A 19,858-nucleotide genomic window follows, 5' to 3' on the forward strand; every position below is an offset into this window, starting at 1 on the left:
CAAGACAAATCCATATCATTATATTGTTTTCAATACTGCTTTTTTATATTGTTTTTCAATAAGTAGCCATATTATTTTCTATACGTTACCTGTTTTTGTTAGAGGATTAGTTACCAATATGCGGATGAGTTTGTTCTCAGAGGAGCGGAGCAGCAGCACAATATCAGCTGGTAAAGTATCTCTATTTTTTTCCAGAAAGCCACTTGCATTGTAAAGAACCTACAAACAAATACTTTGTTAGAAAATGTTTTAGATTTAATTAATGTGTGACCTAAAGTATATTAATCCTTGTTGCAATTTGCTGTAAGACTGCAGTGTGTGCATGTCTTTATTATACGCCCTCTAATCTGATTTATGTCTGAAAATGTAGTTAAAACTAAAACAAGTATTTGACATAGAATTAAATGTAAAAAGACAGATTATTTATTCCGCTGTCTAGGCAACACTGGTGTTATAATGTGAAGCAGAAAAAAATAGCAATGAGGTTAACAGAGCCAGAAGGATGAATGAGGAATATGTTATTGGATTAGATGATTGCATGGTTACGTGATTAAAAGGTGACATTGGTCCAAAACTCTAAGGGCTCATATTCTCTCTCCGCTGCAAACTGTGTAGTTTAGTAACATAGTAGATGAGGATGAAAAAAGTCCACCGAGTTTAACCTATACAAATCTAATATACTTACAAAAAAAGCTCCAGTTGAGCTTAAATTAATCCATTTTAAAAGTGACCCATTAAACACAAGCAATCATATCCCTGAATTATGTTTCTAGCCAGAAATGTATCCAAACCATTTCTAAATGTATCTAAGGTATTGGCATTCACTACCTCCTATGGTAATGAGTTAAAAAAACATTGCAAGAGATTAAATCTCATTTCCTCTAGCCTTAAATTGTGACCTCTTGTCACAAACAATTTTCTTGGCATAAACAGAGCTTCTGCCATCTCTGTATACGGGCCTTGAATAAATTTATATGAAGGTATCATGTCACCTCTTAAGAGCCTTTTTTTCTAGAGAAAACAGACCCAGTTTGGCTAACCTCTCCTAATAGCTCTCCATTCCCCTTAATAGCTTTGTGGCCCTTCTCTGAACTTTTTCTAGGTCTGCAATGTCTTTTTTAGTAAGATTAATTTATTTCTATGGAATTAAGCTTGCAACTTGTATGTAATTCCTGGCTCAGCCCCTTTTCTTGGATAATTCCATCTGCCCATGTGAAGGTTGGCATTATATTTCTTGCCATGCTGACAAATGTTCCCCTTTGGGTCCTAAGTAACTTTAAATTACAAACATTAATGTCTACAGATTGATATACATTTTATTATAGTACTTAGTAATAAACTCTTTGAACTTGAAAATTATCTGTTAAAATATAAAACAAAGGTGAAAAATCAGGGATAGGAACTGAAAGTTATAGACTAAATCAAATTGGACCCTTTATAATGGAACCACAATGAAAAGTTTGTCTTTCATATTGGCTCCAATTTAGCAACCTAGCAATACTCACAAAGCTCTTGTTTTGTGAAGCCCAATAAATAAAGTTCTGGTACCTACATTACATTGGCATATGTTTTATGGTACATTAACTCTAACATCTGCAATTAACCTAAATCTTAGTCTACCCACCAAAATAACCCTAACCTGTTCTGATGGCCCTGAAACTCCTCTTTGTGACTTACCTTATTAGAAATAAACTTAATTTCACTGTCCTTATGCACCCACCACACTTAAAGTAACAGTGTACTGTAAAATTGTTTTTCTCTTTCTGTGTGTGTGCGTATGTATATATATCTAAACACCGGCCACTTTATTAGGTACACCTTGCTAGTACCGGGTTGGACCCCTTTTGCCTTCAGAACTGCCTTAATTCTTCATGGCATAGACTCAACAAGGTGTTGGAAACATTCCTCAGACATTTTGGTCCATATTGACATGATAGCATCACGCAGTTGTTGCAGATTTTTCGGCTGCACATACATGATACGAATCTCCCGTTCCACCAAATCCCAAAGGTGCTCTATTGGTTTGATATCTGGTGACTGTGGAGGCCATTGGAGTACAGTGAACTCATTGTCATGTTCAAGAAACCAGTTTGAGATGATTTGAACTTTGCGACATGGTGTATTATTCTGCTGGAAGAAGCCATCAGAAGATGGGTACACTGTAGTCATAAAGGGATGGACATGGTCAACAACAATACTCAGGTAGATGGTGGTGTTTATACAATGCTCATTTTGGTACTAAGGGGCCCAAAGTGTGCCAAGAAAATATCCCCCCACACCATTACACCACCACAACCAGCCTGAACCCTTGATACAAGGCAGGATGGATCCATGCTTTCATGTTGTTTATGCTCAATTCTGACCCTACCATGTGAATGTCGCAGCTGAAATCAAGACTCATATCAGACCAGGCAACATTTTTCCAATCTTCTATTATCCAATTTTGATAAGCCTCAGTTTCCTGTTCTTAGCTGACAGGAGTGGCACCCGGCATGGTCTTCTGCTGCTATAGCCCATCTGCTTCAAGGTTCGACATGCTGTGCATTCAAAGATGGTATTCTGCCTATCTTGGTTGTAACAAGTGGTTGTTTGAGTTACTGTTGCATTTCAATCATCTCAAAACAGTCTGCCCATTCTCCTCTGACCTCTGACATCAACAAGGCATTTTCATCCACACAACTGCCGCTCACTGGATATTTTCTCTTTTTCAGACCATTCTCTGTAAACCCTAGAGATGGTTGTGCATGAAAATCCCAGTAGATCAGCAGTTTTTTTTAAATACTCAGAACAGCCCGTCTGGCATCAGCAACCATGCTAGGTTCAAAGTCACTTAAATCCCCTTTCTTCCCCATTCTGATGCTCCATTTGAACTTCAGCAAGTCATCTTCACCATGTCTAGATGCCTAAATACATTAAGCTGCTGCCATTAGATTGGCTGATTAGCAATTTGTGTTACCAAGCAATTGAAGAGGTGGGTACCTAATAAAGTGGACGGTGAGTGTATATATAGATCTCAATCCTGTTTCACTAATTAGATTATGAAATCATAATTATAGATGAATAAACTGCCAAAATTGAGTGCATGACTTACAATAACCAAGCAAAAGAGTAGGTGCCCTCTGTTTTATAGATACAGAAGGCAACACCTAAAAAAGATGAGAATACAGTAAATAATGCCAACAAAAAGAGCGTGGTTGCCATAAACAAGAGTCTTAAAGAATGAATAAAACAATTTAATAACACAAACCACAAAGCTAAATTGCATCTTACCTTTCCTGCATAATGATGGATTCCAAATGTTAAATCAACCCTCTTCGGTTTCCAAAAATACTTTGATTTGAGATTATCTTCAAATTTTTCTGCAAACAATGAGATATTGATTAAAATGTAATTATGTTGTTTGACATGTTGTAGGTAAGCAGGATTTTAATTATATCCTATACATACAGGTATTTTAGAAGTTAGAATGAGTGTCTCAAACAGGCACATTTACAGTTATACATCCATTTTACCAAACATTTTATAAATGTAAACGTTAAAGGGGCTCTAAAAATTAGTTACTGTATGTTAGTTAGTTTTTATTACAATGGTTAGATTTGGATATGCCTAACTTAAAGGGACATGATACAAAATTGTATTTCTTTCATGATCTAGATAAAGCATGCAAAAACAACTTTCCAATTTTCTTCTATAACCTAATTTGTTTTGTACTCTTGATATCATTTGTTGAAAATCATACCTAGGTGGGCTCAGGAGCTGCTGATTGGCGGTTGCACATATATGCCTTATTTTATTGGTTCACCTATAGGGTTGATATTTCTTCAAAAAAGGATACCAAAGTAATTAAGTAATTTAGATAATAGAAGTAAACTGGAAAGTTGTTTAAAAATGTTGGGTTTCATGTCCCTTTAAGAAGAGAATGTGTGAGATACAAGAGGATTTTTTTTATACTCCAGTTTAAGGTCCTGATGAGAAAATCATTGTGATAATAGCAATATTTTAAAAAGGGATCTGTACTAAAATCGGGTTTGGTTGACAAATGTTATAGTGCTGAAAGCAATGTTTGAAGGCAGTCTCGCCAAGAGCTGTTTTACCATACTTCTCTGTAGGAAGCTGTGCTTCTTTGAAACTGGCATAATTTTAAAAGCAACATCACCACCTGCATTGAAGGTGTAAGGTTAATGATCAGTTTACATAGTAGTAAATGACAATCGGTTAGATCACGAGTTGTGCGTTATGGTTTTAACGTTGAAAAAAAATTGCCATTTCAGCGTAAAAACAGTAATGCAGCCATTACGAGTCTTGTTGTTATAGCTGTACCGCAAGCATTTTAGCCTGTAACACAACGTCAATCCTGATTTTAGAAAAAATAAATGTATGCTTACCTGATAAATTTCTTTCTTTCCGGATATGGTGAGTCCATGGCTTGAGTAATTACTGTTGGGAATATCACTCCTGACCAGCAGGAGGAGGCAAAGACCACCGCAGTTAAACTGCCAAATATCACTCACCTACCCACAACCCGCAGTCATTTGACCAAAGAGAAATGGAGAAAAAGGAGTAACACAAGGTGTGGAGGTGCCTGAGGTTATAGTCAAAAGAACAACTGTCTAAAAAAGGGTGGGGCCGTGGACTCAACATATCCAGAAAGAAATAAGTTTACCAGGTAAGCATACATTTTGTTTTCTTTCCTAAGATATGGTGAGTCCACGGCTTGAGTAATTACTGTTGGGAACCAATACCCAAGCTACAGGACACAGATACATAGGGAGGGACAAGACAGGCAGTCCTAAACAGAAGGCACCACCACTTGAAGAATCTTTCTCCCAAAAGAAGCCTCAGCCGAGGCAAAAATATCAAATTTGGAAAATTTGGAAAAAGTATGAAGAGAAGATCAAGTTGCAGCCTTGCAAATTTGTTCCACAGAAGCTTCGTTTTTGAAATCTCAAGAAGAGGAAACAGCTCTTGTGGAATGAGCCGTAATTCTCTCAGGAGGCTGCTGTCCAGCAGTCTCATAAGCCAAACGAATTATACGTAACCAAAAAGAAAGAGTAGTAGCAGTAGCTTTCTGACCTTTACGTTTCCCAGTAGAATTTAAGAGCACGTACAACATCCAAATTGAGTAACAAACGTTCTTTGGAAAAAAAAGGATTAGGACACAGAGAAGGAACAACAACTTCCTGATTGATATTTCTATTAGAAACAACCTTAGTCACCCATTATTGGACTGTCTAAAATTAAAAAAAGGCCTAATAGCGTGTATATATGATATTTTACAACGTAAGGTAAAGGAAAATTTTATTAAAGAATATAATAACAAATGGGATAAAATTTCCCCCCTTTTCAGCTTGGGACCTAAGATTGAAGTTGCAAATTGAGAACGTATGTAGGAAATGTAGAGAATCAGACCCGAATATTTTACACTTACTAGCGACATGCCCAAAATTACGAAAACTTTAGGGTAAAGTTGAATTCTTCCTCTCTTCAATCTTAAAGGAAAAGATCAAAATAACAGTAGAAAATATATTATTTGTAAATAAAGTATCAGAATGGGTGCCTAAGTACAAATTGATTCAATGGGGAATTGTGTTAGTTAGATCTTTGATTTTTAAGAATTGGATAAAAAAGGAAATCCCCTCAATAAAATCAATAAAAGAACAGTTAGCTAGACAGGCTTTAATGGAGGCACTTGATACTAAATTCTATAATCCCGTCGGGATTAAGAACTACAAGAGGGTTTGGGGGAAACTTCATTGAGTGTTCAGGGAAGGACTTTCAGTTAAAAATAAACCAAATTATACCTGTAGAGGATTTTGCCAGTCAGGAAGAAAGAGAGCGGGGAGGATTTGATGATGGGGGGGGGGGGGGGAGTGAGGGAGAGAGAGGTGGGTAATATTTTATTTTATCTTCTTTTTCTGTTTCTTTTTTTTTGTGGCTTGTTTTGTTTTGTTCTTGGTCTGTCTTGTTTTATTTGTTCTTGGTTCAGCAGTGTTTCTCGCTCAGTTTTTGATGGCACTATGTAGCCTAACTGATGACAAGTTTAGGTTATTGGGTTTTAGGTCAGGGGTACAATTTTTCTAAACACTTTGAATAACTTGTATTGAAGAATGACATGTTATAATCTTTATGAGAGACATATTTGGATTGCCTTTTTATACTCTCTTTTCTTTTATTATATGTAAAGAATTATGCATATAGATATAAGAATGTGAAGTCTACGTGTATAAGAATGTGAATTCTCTTTTTTGATTCTGTATTTAATATCTTTTTTCTGAATAATAAAAAAAAAAAAAAAAACAACCTTAGGAAGGAAACCTAACTTATTGTCATGAAAAATAAGATAGGGGAAATCACACTGTAGAGCTGAGAGTTCTGAGACTCTTCGAGTGGAAGAGATAGTAACAAGAAACAAAAACCTTCCAAGATAACAACTTAAGGTCTATGGAATGCAATGGCTCAAACGGAGCCAGCTGTAAAACATTAAGAACAAGGTTAAGGCTCAAAAGAGGAGCAGCAGACTTAAAGACAGGCCTGATTTTGACCAATGCCTGACAAAAAGATTGCACATTTGGCACATCCACCAAACATTTATGTAGTAAAACTGATAAAGCAGAAATCTGACCCTTTAGGGTACTGACTGACAAACCCTTCTCCTGGCCTTCCTGAAGAAAAGATAAAATTCTAGGAATTCTAATTCTACTCCAAGAGTAGCCCTTAGATTCACACCAATAAAGCCTGAATCATGGTCTCAATGACCGACTCAGAAAAACCACGCTTAGACAGAATTAAGCGTTCAATCTCCAAGAAGCCAGCTTTAGAGAAACAAGATTTGGATGAAGGGAACCTGAATCAGGAGGTCCTTCCTCAGAAGTAGTCTCCAAGGTGGGAGAGATGACATCTCAACTAGGTCTGCAAACCAGATCCTGCGAGGCTACGCACGGGCTATTAGAATCACCGACACCCTCTCCTGTTTGATACGAGCAATGACTTGTGAAAGGAGAGCAAACAGAGGAAACAGGTATGCCAACCTGAAAACCCTAGGAACCGCCAGAGCATCTATCAGAAAGGACTGCGGATCTCTTGACCTTTAACCGTAAGCTTGGCGTTCTAATGGGACGCCATCAGATCTAACTCCGGCACTCCCCATTTGAGGACTAAGCTGGAAAACACCTCTGGATGGAGTCTGTATGCTCAGAAAATCTGCTTCCCAGTTGTCTACTCCTGGAATGTGGATGGCAGATAGACAGCAATTGTGGGTCTTTGCCCACTGAAGAATCTGAGTAACCTCCTTCATGGCTAAGGAACTCAGATCTCCTTCCTGGTGTTTGATGTAAGCCACAGAGGTTATGTTGTCTGACTGGAACCTGATAAACTGGGCTGAGGACAACTGAGTGACAGACACTTAGTCCAATCATCTGACATGCCTATTGATTGACGGCGGTGACAGCGAATCCGGATCGAACTTAGGGTATATAAATCCCACGAGATGTCAGTGAGATTGCCCTTTGATACAGCCACCACGGCGAAACACGTCAGTGGCGTCCCAGCTCCCTCTCCCCTTTTTTTTAACTTGCATTTGCTTACTCATGGCTAAACGGTATTAATAGGTATACATTTCTCCCCTTTGGGACTTGTACTTTAGGTATTAAAAGGTAACCATGTCTTTACGGTATTAATAGGTACATTGTCTCCACTGTGGGGGTTGCTCTATCTGATAGATCTCCTTACTTTTGAGACACTCTGTATTACTAATTATATTTCCCCAATTTGGGGCTTGACATCTCTCTATCCAGGAGGTTGTTCAAAAGGTATTAACAGGTATATTAGTACTAACGGTATTAATAGGTAATCCAACGGTATTAAAAGGTACACAAGCATTTACGGTATTAAAAGGTATTCCCACAGGTATCAATAGGTATATATATTTTTCTCCATTGTGGAGGCTGTCCAAGAGGCACCTAAGACATCCAAATGGTATTAACAGGTATAATCTTTCCCCACTTTGGGAATATACTAACGATATTTGAGACTTATTTCCCTACTCTGGGGATATACCTATGATATATATGTGTAGATGTTCTCATGGTATCAATAGGTAATCCAACTGTATTAATAGGTATACTCACAATTCCGGTATCAAAAGGTATTTTCAACGGTATTAATAGGTATTTATACTTTTCTTCATTTTGAGGCTGTCTATAGGCACCCAAGACATCCAAACGGTATTAAAAGGTATTTTTTCCCACTTAGGGGATATACAAATGATATTTGAGATTTATCTACCCACTCTGGTGATACACCTATGATATCATTTGTTAGACTCTCTGGGGATACACATATGATATTATAAAATATATCTCCCCAAAAATCAGAGCCATACATACGGCATTTAAAGGTACATCCCCCCAAATTTGGGGTACACCAACGGGATTACAAGTTTTATCTCTCCTACTTGGGGATATATGTTCAGTATCCTTAGATATATCCATTTTACATAGTGCTATACTAACGATATTTTAAGGTATATCTCCCTATATTCTGGGATATACTTATGCCCTAAGATACTAATACGACTGAGACAAACATATCTTTCCATTCCGGAAATACATCCACGGTCCTTCCTGATGTATCTCCCGAACCTTGGAGATACACGAAAGGTATTAATAGGTATATTCCTCAACCACTGGGAAGATATTCTAGCATGACATATATCTATGCATGAATGGTATAATAGGAATATTTGCCCTATTCCGACGGACTATTCCTACCGTGAATGTTTACAAAACCTAATATCAAGCACTTTTTACAATATACAGTAACATATACCACTGTACCCTGATAAATTTTCACTTTAGAGGTCTCCTACCTTTTGTATTCCTTTTTACTTTATTTTGATTGTGACCTACATCAGACCAGTGGGTATAAATCCATTATTGATTATTTAGGTCCAATCTCCATGCATGGAGTAAGCATTTGGTAATTTTAATGCATTTCCCAGACCCTTGTTCTTAACATTCAAATTATCAAATAAAAGTTAAGTTTTATTTTTTCTTTGTGTTCTTTTTGCATGATACACAATTATATGCTAACCAAACGTTGTGAGTGCTATATTTGTACTTTGTGTTTCAGTTCTTTACTGATTCCCTCCTTAATGTTGATTAGTACAAGCACCTACCCCTAAGAAATAATTACAAATAAGTAAAACAATATATATGGGAACGTTTGTTTTCATTTATAAGTAGTGCAATTGTTTTTTTCCCAATGACAACTGAGGCCAAGCCAATACAGCATTGGAAATCATCCTCAACTCCAAGATGTTGATGAGAAGAGCAGACTCCACCTGAGTCCAAAGGCCCTGAGCTTTAAATGAGTTCCATAATGCTCCCCAGCCCAGCAGGCTGGCATCCGTGGTCACGATCACCCAGGAAGGTCTCTGAAAGCATGTGCCCTGAGACAGATGTTCCTGAGAAATCCACGACGAGAGAGAGTCCCTTGACGACTAATCTAACTGTATTCTTTGAGATAGATCCTCATGTTCGCCATTCCATTGTGTGAGAATGCACAACTGGAGAGCTCTCAAATGGAATCAAGCAAAAGGAATGATGTCCATGGAAGCCACCATCAGACTGATTACCTCCATGCATTGAGCCACTGAAGGATAAGCAGTAGCCTGAAGAGGCAAGAGGAAATGATTTTGTTTTTCCTGACCTCTGTCAGAAAAATCTTCATCAATAGAAAATCTATTATGGTTCCTAAGAACACTACTCTTGTAGCAGGGGAAAGGGAGCTTTTTTCCAGATTCACATTCTATCCGTGGGAACGAAGAAAAGACAACAATATTTCTGTGTGAGATTTTGCTTGTTGAAAAGATGGAGCCTGAACCACTATGTCATCCAGGTAGGGTGCCACGGCAATTCCACGGGAACGGATCCCTGCCAACAGAGCCCCCAGAACCTTTGAAAAAATTCTGGGAGCCGTGGCTAGACCAAATGGAAGGGCCACAAACTGGAAATGTTTGTCCAGAAAGGCAAATCTCAGGAATATGTGATGGTCCCTCTGAATAGGAACATGAAGATACGCATCCTTTAGGTCTATGGTTGTCATGAACTGACCCTCTTGTACTAAAGAAAGAATGGAGAGTATAGTCTCCATCTTGAAGGATGGAACTTTGAGAAACTTGTTTAGACACTTCAAGTCTAAAATGGGAAGGAAAGTTCCCTCTTTTGGAGTAGAACCCGACACCCTGTTCCTGCATTGGAACTGGAACTATCACTCCCAGGGAGGAAAGATGTTGTTTACATTTCAAGAATGCCTCTCTCTTTATCTGGTCTGCAGATAATCTTGAGAGATGGAATCTGCCTCTGGGAGGAAAAGCCTTAAATCCAATTTGTAACCATGGGATACTATGTCCACAGTTCAGGGATCTGGGACATATTGTATCCAGGCTTGAGAGAACTGAGAAAGTCTGCCCCCCACCTGATCTGATCCCGGATCGGGGGAAAACCCCCCATGCTGATTTCTAATCAGCTACAGGTTTCTTTGATTGTTTCCCCTTGTTCCAAAACTTATTGGGTTTCCAAGAAGACTTGGATTTTTCCTGCTTGGAAGAAGTAGGGTAAGGCTTTCCTCTTAAGTTACAAAAGGAACGAAAATTACACTGACATCCTTTAGGCCTATTCTTCTTATCTTGAGGTATAAAAGACCCTTTTCTACCCATAATATCAGAGATAATTTCTGCCAAACCGGGTCCAAACAAGGTTTTGCCTTTGTAAGGAATCGCCAGAAGCTTGACTTTAGAGGAAATGTCTGCACACCAGAATTTCAACCATAACGCCCTGCGGGCTAGGACAGCAAAACTGGAAGTTTTAGCTCCTAGTCTAACAACCTGTAAAATGAAATCTGCAATAAAGTTATAGGCCAACTTAAGAGCTTTAATCCTATCTTGAATTTCATCCAAGGAAGTCTCTACTTGAAGAGAATCAAACAAGGCATAGAGCTTATAGATGCCGCCTAAGTCACAGTGGCAATACACACAGCAGGTTGCCATTGGAGACCTTGATGAACATAAATCTTTTTCAAATAAGCCTCCAGCTTCTTGTCAATCGGATCCTTAAAAGAGCAACTACCCTCAATAGGAATAGTGGTTCTCTTAGCCAGAGTGGAAATGGCCCCTTCAACTTTGGGTACAGTATACCAAGGGTCTTTAATGGAGTCCTCAACAGGAAACATTTTCTTAAAAATGGGAGAAGGGGAAAAAGACACCCCTGGTTTCTCCCATTCCTGTGAGATAATCTCCCTAGCACGGTCCGGCACAGGAAAAACCTCCAAAGTGGAAGGTTCATCAAAGAAACTATTAAGTTTACTAAATTTCTTAGGAGTGACAATGACAGGGGTATCAGAGTCATCTAAAGTAGCTAAAACCTCCTTTAACAATACACAAAGGTGTTCAAGCTTAAATCTGAAGGATACCACCTCAGTCTCAGAAGAAGGAATTATACTGTCCGAATCTGAGATTTCACCGTCAGAAAGTCCCGATATATCTTCCTCATCAGACTTATGAGAAAGGGCAACTTGGGAAGCAGAACTGAGGACAGGCACCTTACTTTCTGAATTTCTAGATTTCCTCTTGCATTTTCCCTGTAATCTGGGAATGGCAGCTAATGATACCACTGAAGATACCTGGGCAGCAAGGTTTTCTTGACACATAAAGAACAAAATTGCAAAGGAGCTGCAATTTGTGCATCTAAACAAAATAAGCATGAATTCATGAGAGCAGGCTCTTGCTCCATATCATATATATTTTGAAACAGTAAATAAACTTGTACAGATAAGTTTCAAAGATTTCAGTATTCAATTAAAATAAGCCAAGGAAAAAATACACTTTAAATTTTATCCCAAATTAGGATAGATCCCCAGCTAAAATTATGTGAGAAAAGTTAAGAAAAAACATTTAAATAAACATTTAAATTAAACATCAAATAAACTTCTAAAATACTCCTCAGGCAATCCCACACCTCCATTACTGAGGTGCCTTACCGCTACCAATTAAGACTGGGTTACCCAGAAATGGAGAAAAACAACCTTTTCCTCAGAAACGTTATGAAGTAAAGCCGGTCATGTGACCGCAACTGCCGAGATCAAATTACTGCTGAAACACAGAGAGGCACTACTTCCTGGTACACTGAGTACCATAAATAACAGTTTTTTTTAAAACCTAACAGTTTAAAATGTTGCATCATTTTATTTTAAAGCAATGGGGAAATTTCTGCTGAAATAGAAAAGTCAGCCTTACTTTCAGTTTAAACTTGTATTGTTTTATCAAGTAAATATGAGTCAGAAAATAAAGCCTAATAAAAACATTTTACCCTTTCTTTTTAAAAAAGTTTAAATGTTAGTCTCACACTAACATTTAACTAACTAACTGCTTCCTGTCCCAGTGTAACCCATACAACAGTATTATCTTTGTTCCAATAAAAAAGCAGTGTTTTTAATTTGTTAAGTGCATGGTCTCCCCAACTGGAAGAAAAAACACTTACCTGCTCCGCTGTTCGGCATGTAGACAGTTACAAGGTATGAGAGGACACAGTTCCTCACAGAGATCTTTGAAAAAGAAAGAACAGAGTAGTCAACTCTGGCTTTCTTAACTAGGGCAGCAATGACTGCTTTAAAGCCACCACTACCCAACTGCAAGGAATGACATGGAATATGGCTATATCCCAAAACTTGCTTGTAGATGAAATCTTCAGACACCTAAACTTCACATCCTCCATGCACTGAAGGCAAAGAGAATGACTGGGGGCTGTGGATAGGGGAGTGATACTTGGCAGTTTAACTGTGGTGCTTTTTGCCTCCTTCTGCTGGTCAGGAGTGATATTCTCAACAGTAATTACTCAAGCCGTGGACTCACCATATCTTAGGAAAGAAATGACGTTGATTTGAATAGCCAATAGAATTTCAGTAGCTCTCATCCTATTGGCTGATTTGAACAGCCAATAGGATTTCAGTAGCTCTCATCCTATTGGCTGATTTGTATTTCAAAAATCAAATTAGCCAATAGGAATGCAAGGGATGCCATTTTAAAAAGGCTCCCTTGCATTGAAGATTCAGTGTACGGTGGTGACCGTATGAAGAGGATGCTCCGCGCCGGATGTCTACAAGGATGAACCCGCTCCGTGCCGCCAGGATGAAGATAAAAGATGCTGCTGGGATGAAAATAGAAGATGCCACCTGGAAGACGATAGAAGACGCCACCTGGATAGATGAAGACCACACTGCCTGGATGAAGACTTTGCCGCCTGGATGTCCAGACTTCAGAAACTGTAAGTGGATCGTTGGGTGTTAGTGTTATTTTTTTTTTTTATTACTTTTTTTGGGTGTTTTTTTTTTTTAGATTAGGGTTTGGGCTTTATTAAAAAAGCTAAATGCCCTTTTAAGGGCAATGCAAAAGAGCTAAATGCACTTTTAAGGGCAATGCCCATATAAATGCAATTTTCAGGGCAATGGTAGCTTAGCTTTTTGTTAGAGTTATGTTTTTTTTATTTTGGGGGGTTGGTTGGGTGGTGGGTTTTACTGTTGGGGGGTCTTTGCATTTTTTAGAGGTAAAAAAGCTTATTTCTTTAGGGCAATGCCCTACAAAAGGCCCTTTTAAGGGCTATTGGTAGTTTATTGTAGGCTTGGGTTTTTTATTTGGGGGGGGGGGTTATAGGGCAATTAGGTTAGGTGTAATAGTTTTTATTTTGGATAAAAAAATTTTTTTTTCGTAATTTAGTGTTTGTTATTTTTTGTAATTTAGTGTTTGTTTTTGTAATTTAGTATTTTTTATTTTTTGTCATTTTAGACTTTTTAAGTAGTGTTAGGTTGTTTTAATGTATAATTTAGTTTATTTAATTGGTAGTTATTTTAATTTTAATATAATAGTTATGTTAGATTAATTGTTAGTTTAAAAAACTTTAAATACATATTATAGTAGTTTATAGTTTAATATACATATAATAAACTGTATACTAATGTACAATGTATACACTAACCCACAGCTACTATAAGTTTATTATTTAAAAAAAAAAATTCTTTATTAACAATGGTGATTACATACAAAGCGAGTATATATACGCGTCAGGGGAGTTTCATGGGCATTCCATGGGAGTAACCTGTATTTTAACGGGAAACATTGGCAGGAGTTTTTAAAAGGACTACCCTCCATGTTAGGTGTATCTTTTCATCCATACCAGTCTCGCCAGACTTTCAGTGGTGAGATTTTTTTATTGTAAGAAAGTTACTGAATGTACAGTGAAACTTAGTTTATATATGTATTATTTTAACTGTTACTACACCAATACTATATTTATTTTTAGTATGGGCACATTATATGTTATGTAAACCTGCTTTGTATAGACACCCCCTCCCCACTGCTGAGACCTAAGTTCACTGACAATGTGGGCAAATTGTTTGCTCAGAAATCTATAGTTATTGCATTCTATGGAAGGCACATCACCAACATCATGACAGAGGGGGTCAGCTTATTATTTTAAAAAATATAAGCCGATTGCGAGACTGGCGAGACAAAAACAGGCAACTTTTCATGGGTCTGATGATCCTCTTATCATTGGGTCCTTAGTCTTTATGATATTTACTTTAAAATTCAAATTGATTTCAGGATATCTGTATTTCATGCATCCACTACATTGCATGCATTGCATGGGTGAGGAGAGTCAGGAGGTGTTTGAGGCGGGCTATTGGAAGTTTAGAGGTTAATTAGAAAAAAGTTATTTTGAGGGAATTCCAACAGTTAATGAGATCATTAGCTAATAAAAATATTGCAGTGGTAAGAATGTTGGTTAATATAAATAATATGTTTGGTATCTTTTTTATACTAAATTATTTGATGGTTTCAGGTAACTGTTAAGTAGTGTGGAAAAGTCCAAAAAAAGAGTTTTCATGGGACCTCAAATCTCATGGTGTTTCAGTTTGATTATGGGTAGTATCAGGGCCAAATGCAAAGTATCTGAAATACTTTTAGTTCCCTGAAGCTATGCAAAAGTTCTGAAAAAATCTATTTATGTACTGATTGTGATGGCTTTTAATTTAAAAATGTTTAACACACAAAGCCATCCTACACAAGAAGCCAGGAATTCTTGGGTTCATTTTCTTACCTGACTGTTGAGAATAAACACCTCTAACTCTGCATGTAACACCCTGCACCACAAATATGAAAAGTACCTCCTTAACCAGACTGTGGTTTTAAATGTTTACTTATTTCTTTATTTGTGGGGTGCACAGGACAATGTATTTTGGAAAATTGAGCAATACGTACCCACAAGCGTTTGATCAGTTGCCCTTGGAAACCGGATTTCCTCATCAAGAAGAGAAAGCAAGCCCATTGGTTTTTGTAAGAACATGTCCAAAAGAGGTCTGTTGTCCTCATACTCAATAACCTTTGCATCCACATCTTCATTTAAATATTCATTCTATAAAATATAGATTTTAGTTATACAATACTGCCCTGTGTAATATGTATAGGTTAGGGTTATATTCTAATGTATAAAATGAAATAGAAAATAATTATATGATAAATGCATTAACATTTTTCAGTATTTGTAAAATATAATTTGTGCATACAAAAACAAATTTAAATATTGCTATTGATGTCACATGCTAAATATATTAGTTTCCTCTAAATCCTCATTGTTAAGTCAATCACCTCTGTAAAGGCATATCCATCTGACAGCATTAATTCTCACTTAAGGTATTTAAATAAACTTACATTCAAGTTCAGATTTTAGGAAATCAATAGTATCACAAAGTAAAACATTGGAAATGGATATAAAGGTTATTGAGATTCTCAAAACTAGTAATCTAAAGTCGATTATGTATATTTAATTATGTGGGTCGCATAATGTGTACTTTAAAGATCAGAATTTGTGAACATTTAAGTAATATGGAGTGTACTTTCTCTGCAATATTTATATGTAAACATTTCAAAATATGTTGAAAAATGTATATTCCAATGATATAGCATGTATTAAGAGAGCAACAAAGAGGTTATGGAGAAAAATATTTGGCTAAGAAAGAAGAGGTTTGCCTTTTCCAGTTAGGAACATGCTACCCCAGTGGTTTCAAGAAGGAGTGAATATTAATCTGTACTGTCAGCAAGGTTTGAACTTATTATATATGAGAAGGTGTGAGATTAATACATAAGGGCATATGTATCAAGCTCCGTATAGAGATTGATGCCCTGTGTTTCGGGTTGATTGACACCCCCCTGCTGGCGGCCGGTTGGCCGCGAGTCTGCAGAGGGCGGCGTTGCACCAGCAGCTCTTGTGAGCTGCTGGTGCAATGCTGAATACGGCGAGCGTATTGCTCGCCGTATTCAGCGATGTCTGTCGGACCTGATCTGCACTGTTGGATCAGGTCCGACAGACATTGATAACTAGGGGCCATAGAGTCACATAAGCAGATTGGGATTTCACACCTTTACCGGCTTGAGCTTTTCATGAGCTGTATTTTTCCCAGATTGGGATTTCACAAATAAGTTTGGCTCATCTTCAACCTCAGTACGTGTGGGGGATTCTGAAGTTAACCCTCTGGCTCTTTGATCGTGAGGATAAGCTCGCTGGACAGCTTTTAATAGTTCAGCCTGCACCTGTGGCATTTCTCAAGTGCTTATAATCTAGTTAGTGATCCTGTATCGTTTTGTGGGGGTTCCTTATACCTACGATCTCACACTATTGTGGCGCCTCCTTTTTTCTCCCTTCTATCTGCAGATCGTCGCTGGTGCCATCAGCCTTGGAAGGAGTGTTTGCTGCCGCACACCCGCTATATAGTGGACATTCGGAGGAATATCTCCATTACATGGATTGTGTATGAGGACTATACGTATGATCTATAGTACCTGGGTACCTTATTGTATGTATCCTGCCTTGCTATCTAACACTGCCACCATTGTGTGTTTTCAATATCACCTGTATTGATAGCAATTGGTCTTTAATACACAGTTATTTGTGGTTTGATAACATCATCATATATATTGCTGGTTATTAACATACCACATGTATGTGCATATTTTTTGTGACTGTCCGTTTTAGTTTTGTGGATTTTTCGCTCTTTGTTTGAAGGACACTGAACACATCATTAGTTTGGCACTGTATATGACGTTATACTTTGTTCACTTACATTCACATGTTTTTTACATACATTCACAGCATTGAGAGTCCATTATTATTTTATCTAGTTTAGTCTGGTGGATATTGTAACTAAATTATATCACCCACATCTAGAAGTTTGTTTTCCTTTGTTGAAGGATATACAAAAGACATATCTTTTTGCACGCACCATTTCTAGGCGCCTTCACTTTTTTACATCACATTTTGTTTTCACATAAGCAAGCCTACTGCCACATATTTAAGAAGCAAACAGTGCTTCTTTTTTCAATCACCCCAACACTCACTTGTTTGAGTTGATTGACATTCCCTGCTCTAGTGCAAGAATCCTCTTGTGCAATTTTACATTTTTTCGTGCAATTAAACATCACAAGTGGCCATTACAGGCTGACAGGTTTACTGCTCGCAAACCTGTTCGCCTGCAGGGATGGAAAATGTATCCATAATACATCAATTATTCTCATGCTTGATGAATATATGACATTCGTTAATTATAATATTTTTTTACACTTTAAATGTTACATTTATGGATTATTTATCCTGTTTAGGATGTGATTAGCAGACTCTATTTTGTAGATCATGCATAAACAGGAATTATTAGGACATCAGCTTGTCCCCAAAACATGTTTGGTGATTGTTGTTTGCAATGTGAACTTGCTGATGGCTTTCTACTAAGAATTAAAATAAAATTTGAATATTACCACATTTTTCAAATTACTTTTTATTTATTCAAATTACTATTTATATGAATGTGATTTATTGTTTATATGGGGGGAAATATTTTTGCACATTAAGTACTAATGTCATGAAAAAAGAAAGGTCTGAGACCACCTAGTGCTATCTACCTGCAAAATTTGATGGGAACCCATTCACTGAACTAGTGCACAAGTGTAAGCATTTCCCATTTATTTTCATTTTATTATTATGTTTTTAATAACTCAGATAATACTAAACTAATTTACTTTAATTTTCAGGGTTTGTAGTGAGGATCACACTGAATCAGATGACCAACTTTCATTTATAAAATTCAAAGTTACATGCATTTAAAAATTTGAGTTTCTTTCTACTCGAACCTTCTGATGAATTTGAAACTAAGGGTAGATGGCTGTACAGACGTTATTATAAAATAAGCAATATTTTAAAAGAAACAATCTGAAATAAAAAATGTGTTTGCACACAAATTAATAGTTACATTTGAAATACAAACATTATTGTTTTATAATGATTCATAAATCATTTTGCTTGGACATAGCAAAAACCTTAAGGCAACATTTAATTGAACTGATTTATGAGTGAATTTTTTGAAATGTCAAATAAATTATACTTTACTTAGATAATGAAAAATGCAAATTAGAGTAAACTATTTGCATAAAGATTTACTTTGTGAAAAATATGAAGAATAATGTACGATAACCTTTCTGGCTTTGTAAATATATTCACTGGTAAGCTCACTGTTCGAGTTGAACAAAAGTAAAAAGCAGGACATTTCTGGTTTTAAAAAGACTTTAATATTCTCATCTTTTTGAATGTGAAAAGAGAAAACTTTAAATTTTTACTTTTTGAAAAATGGATATGCGTTTACTATTAGTGAGCAAGAAATTTTATGCAGTGAGTTGTCCACAAACATGCATCTTCTGGTAGCTTTAATATATTATTTGTCTAATATATATTTAATTCAGTACTGTATTTATTGTTTGTGCAGAATTTGTCTCTTAATCCCCAACCGAAGCAATTTTAGCTCATATTTACCTTACAACCAGAAACCAGGGATGTATGACATATTGAGTAAGTTCATAAATAAAACATTTGGAGAGTACAGGAGAAAGAAGGCATCATACCTGTGAGGGACTGGCTGTATGTGTGGAACTCAGAATGCAGGAACAGATACACAGAACAAATGAAAGGCTTTCTTGAAAGCTTTACTGATTGCAATGAAAAAAGAACAGCAGGTTTTAGATCACAGAAACGACCTGATAGAAATCACTAAAAGTCTTTAGCAGAAAACAAAGTCCACAATACACTGGTGTTTGTTAAAAATAGTTAAAGGTACAGAATACCAGGTAGGTACAGCAGGCACAGCTGATCTTAGGAAGGCTGACACTGGTATGGTAGACAAAGGTTTCTCAGCAGGCACAGGATACCCAGCGGGTACTGTTGGTGAGACTGTTATGGGAAAACAGGTAGGTATAGTAAGACACAGTTGGTTCGAAGAAAGCTGTCACTGGTATAATAGACACAGCAGGCACAGGACCAGTGGGTACTGTTGGTGAGACCATCACAGGATACCAGGTAGGTACAGCAGACACATCTTCAGGAACAGGATGAGAATACACCAGTATCAGGTTATTTTGCTTGACTTTCAGGATTCAGGTGAGCATACACAGGTATCAAGGCAAGGTGAGATTACACAGATATCAAGGCAAGTGTGCTTGGTCTCAGGAGCTAGGTGAGCATACACAGGTGTCAAGGCAAGTATGCTTGGTCTCAGAAGCAAGGTGAGCATACACATGAGCCAGAAAAGAATGCTCTGTATAGGGCAATAATTCAGTGCAGAATGAAGGGCTGGATGAGCTTTTATAGGGACTCCCACACCTGAGTCTTCCTATAATCAGTAGAAGGCCCTTTAAATTTAGGCAGCGTGCGGCCGCCCAAGCCTAGAGAGCAGCAGCTGAGTCAGACAGATCTCAGCGTCTCTCCACGTG

The 19,858-nt window shown here is 37.2% G+C and overlaps 1 protein-coding gene across 1 annotated transcript in view; it reads right to left on the reverse strand.

Moving 5' to 3' along the window:
* Window positions 1–19,858, reverse strand: part of MYO3A (myosin IIIA) — a 499,205-nt gene that overhangs the window by 110,595 nt on the left and 368,752 nt on the right. Inside the window, 3 exon segments of the mRNA XM_053715695.1 lie at window positions 90–219; window positions 3,271–3,359; window positions 15,311–15,464. Coding sequence (XP_053571670.1) covers window positions 90–219; window positions 3,271–3,359; window positions 15,311–15,464 — 373 coding nt within the window.

This window comes from Bombina bombina, chromosome 5, assembly GCF_027579735.1.
Source record: "Bombina bombina isolate aBomBom1 chromosome 5, aBomBom1.pri, whole genome shotgun sequence".
NCBI classification, from domain to species: domain Eukaryota; kingdom Metazoa; phylum Chordata; class Amphibia; order Anura; family Bombinatoridae; genus Bombina; species Bombina bombina.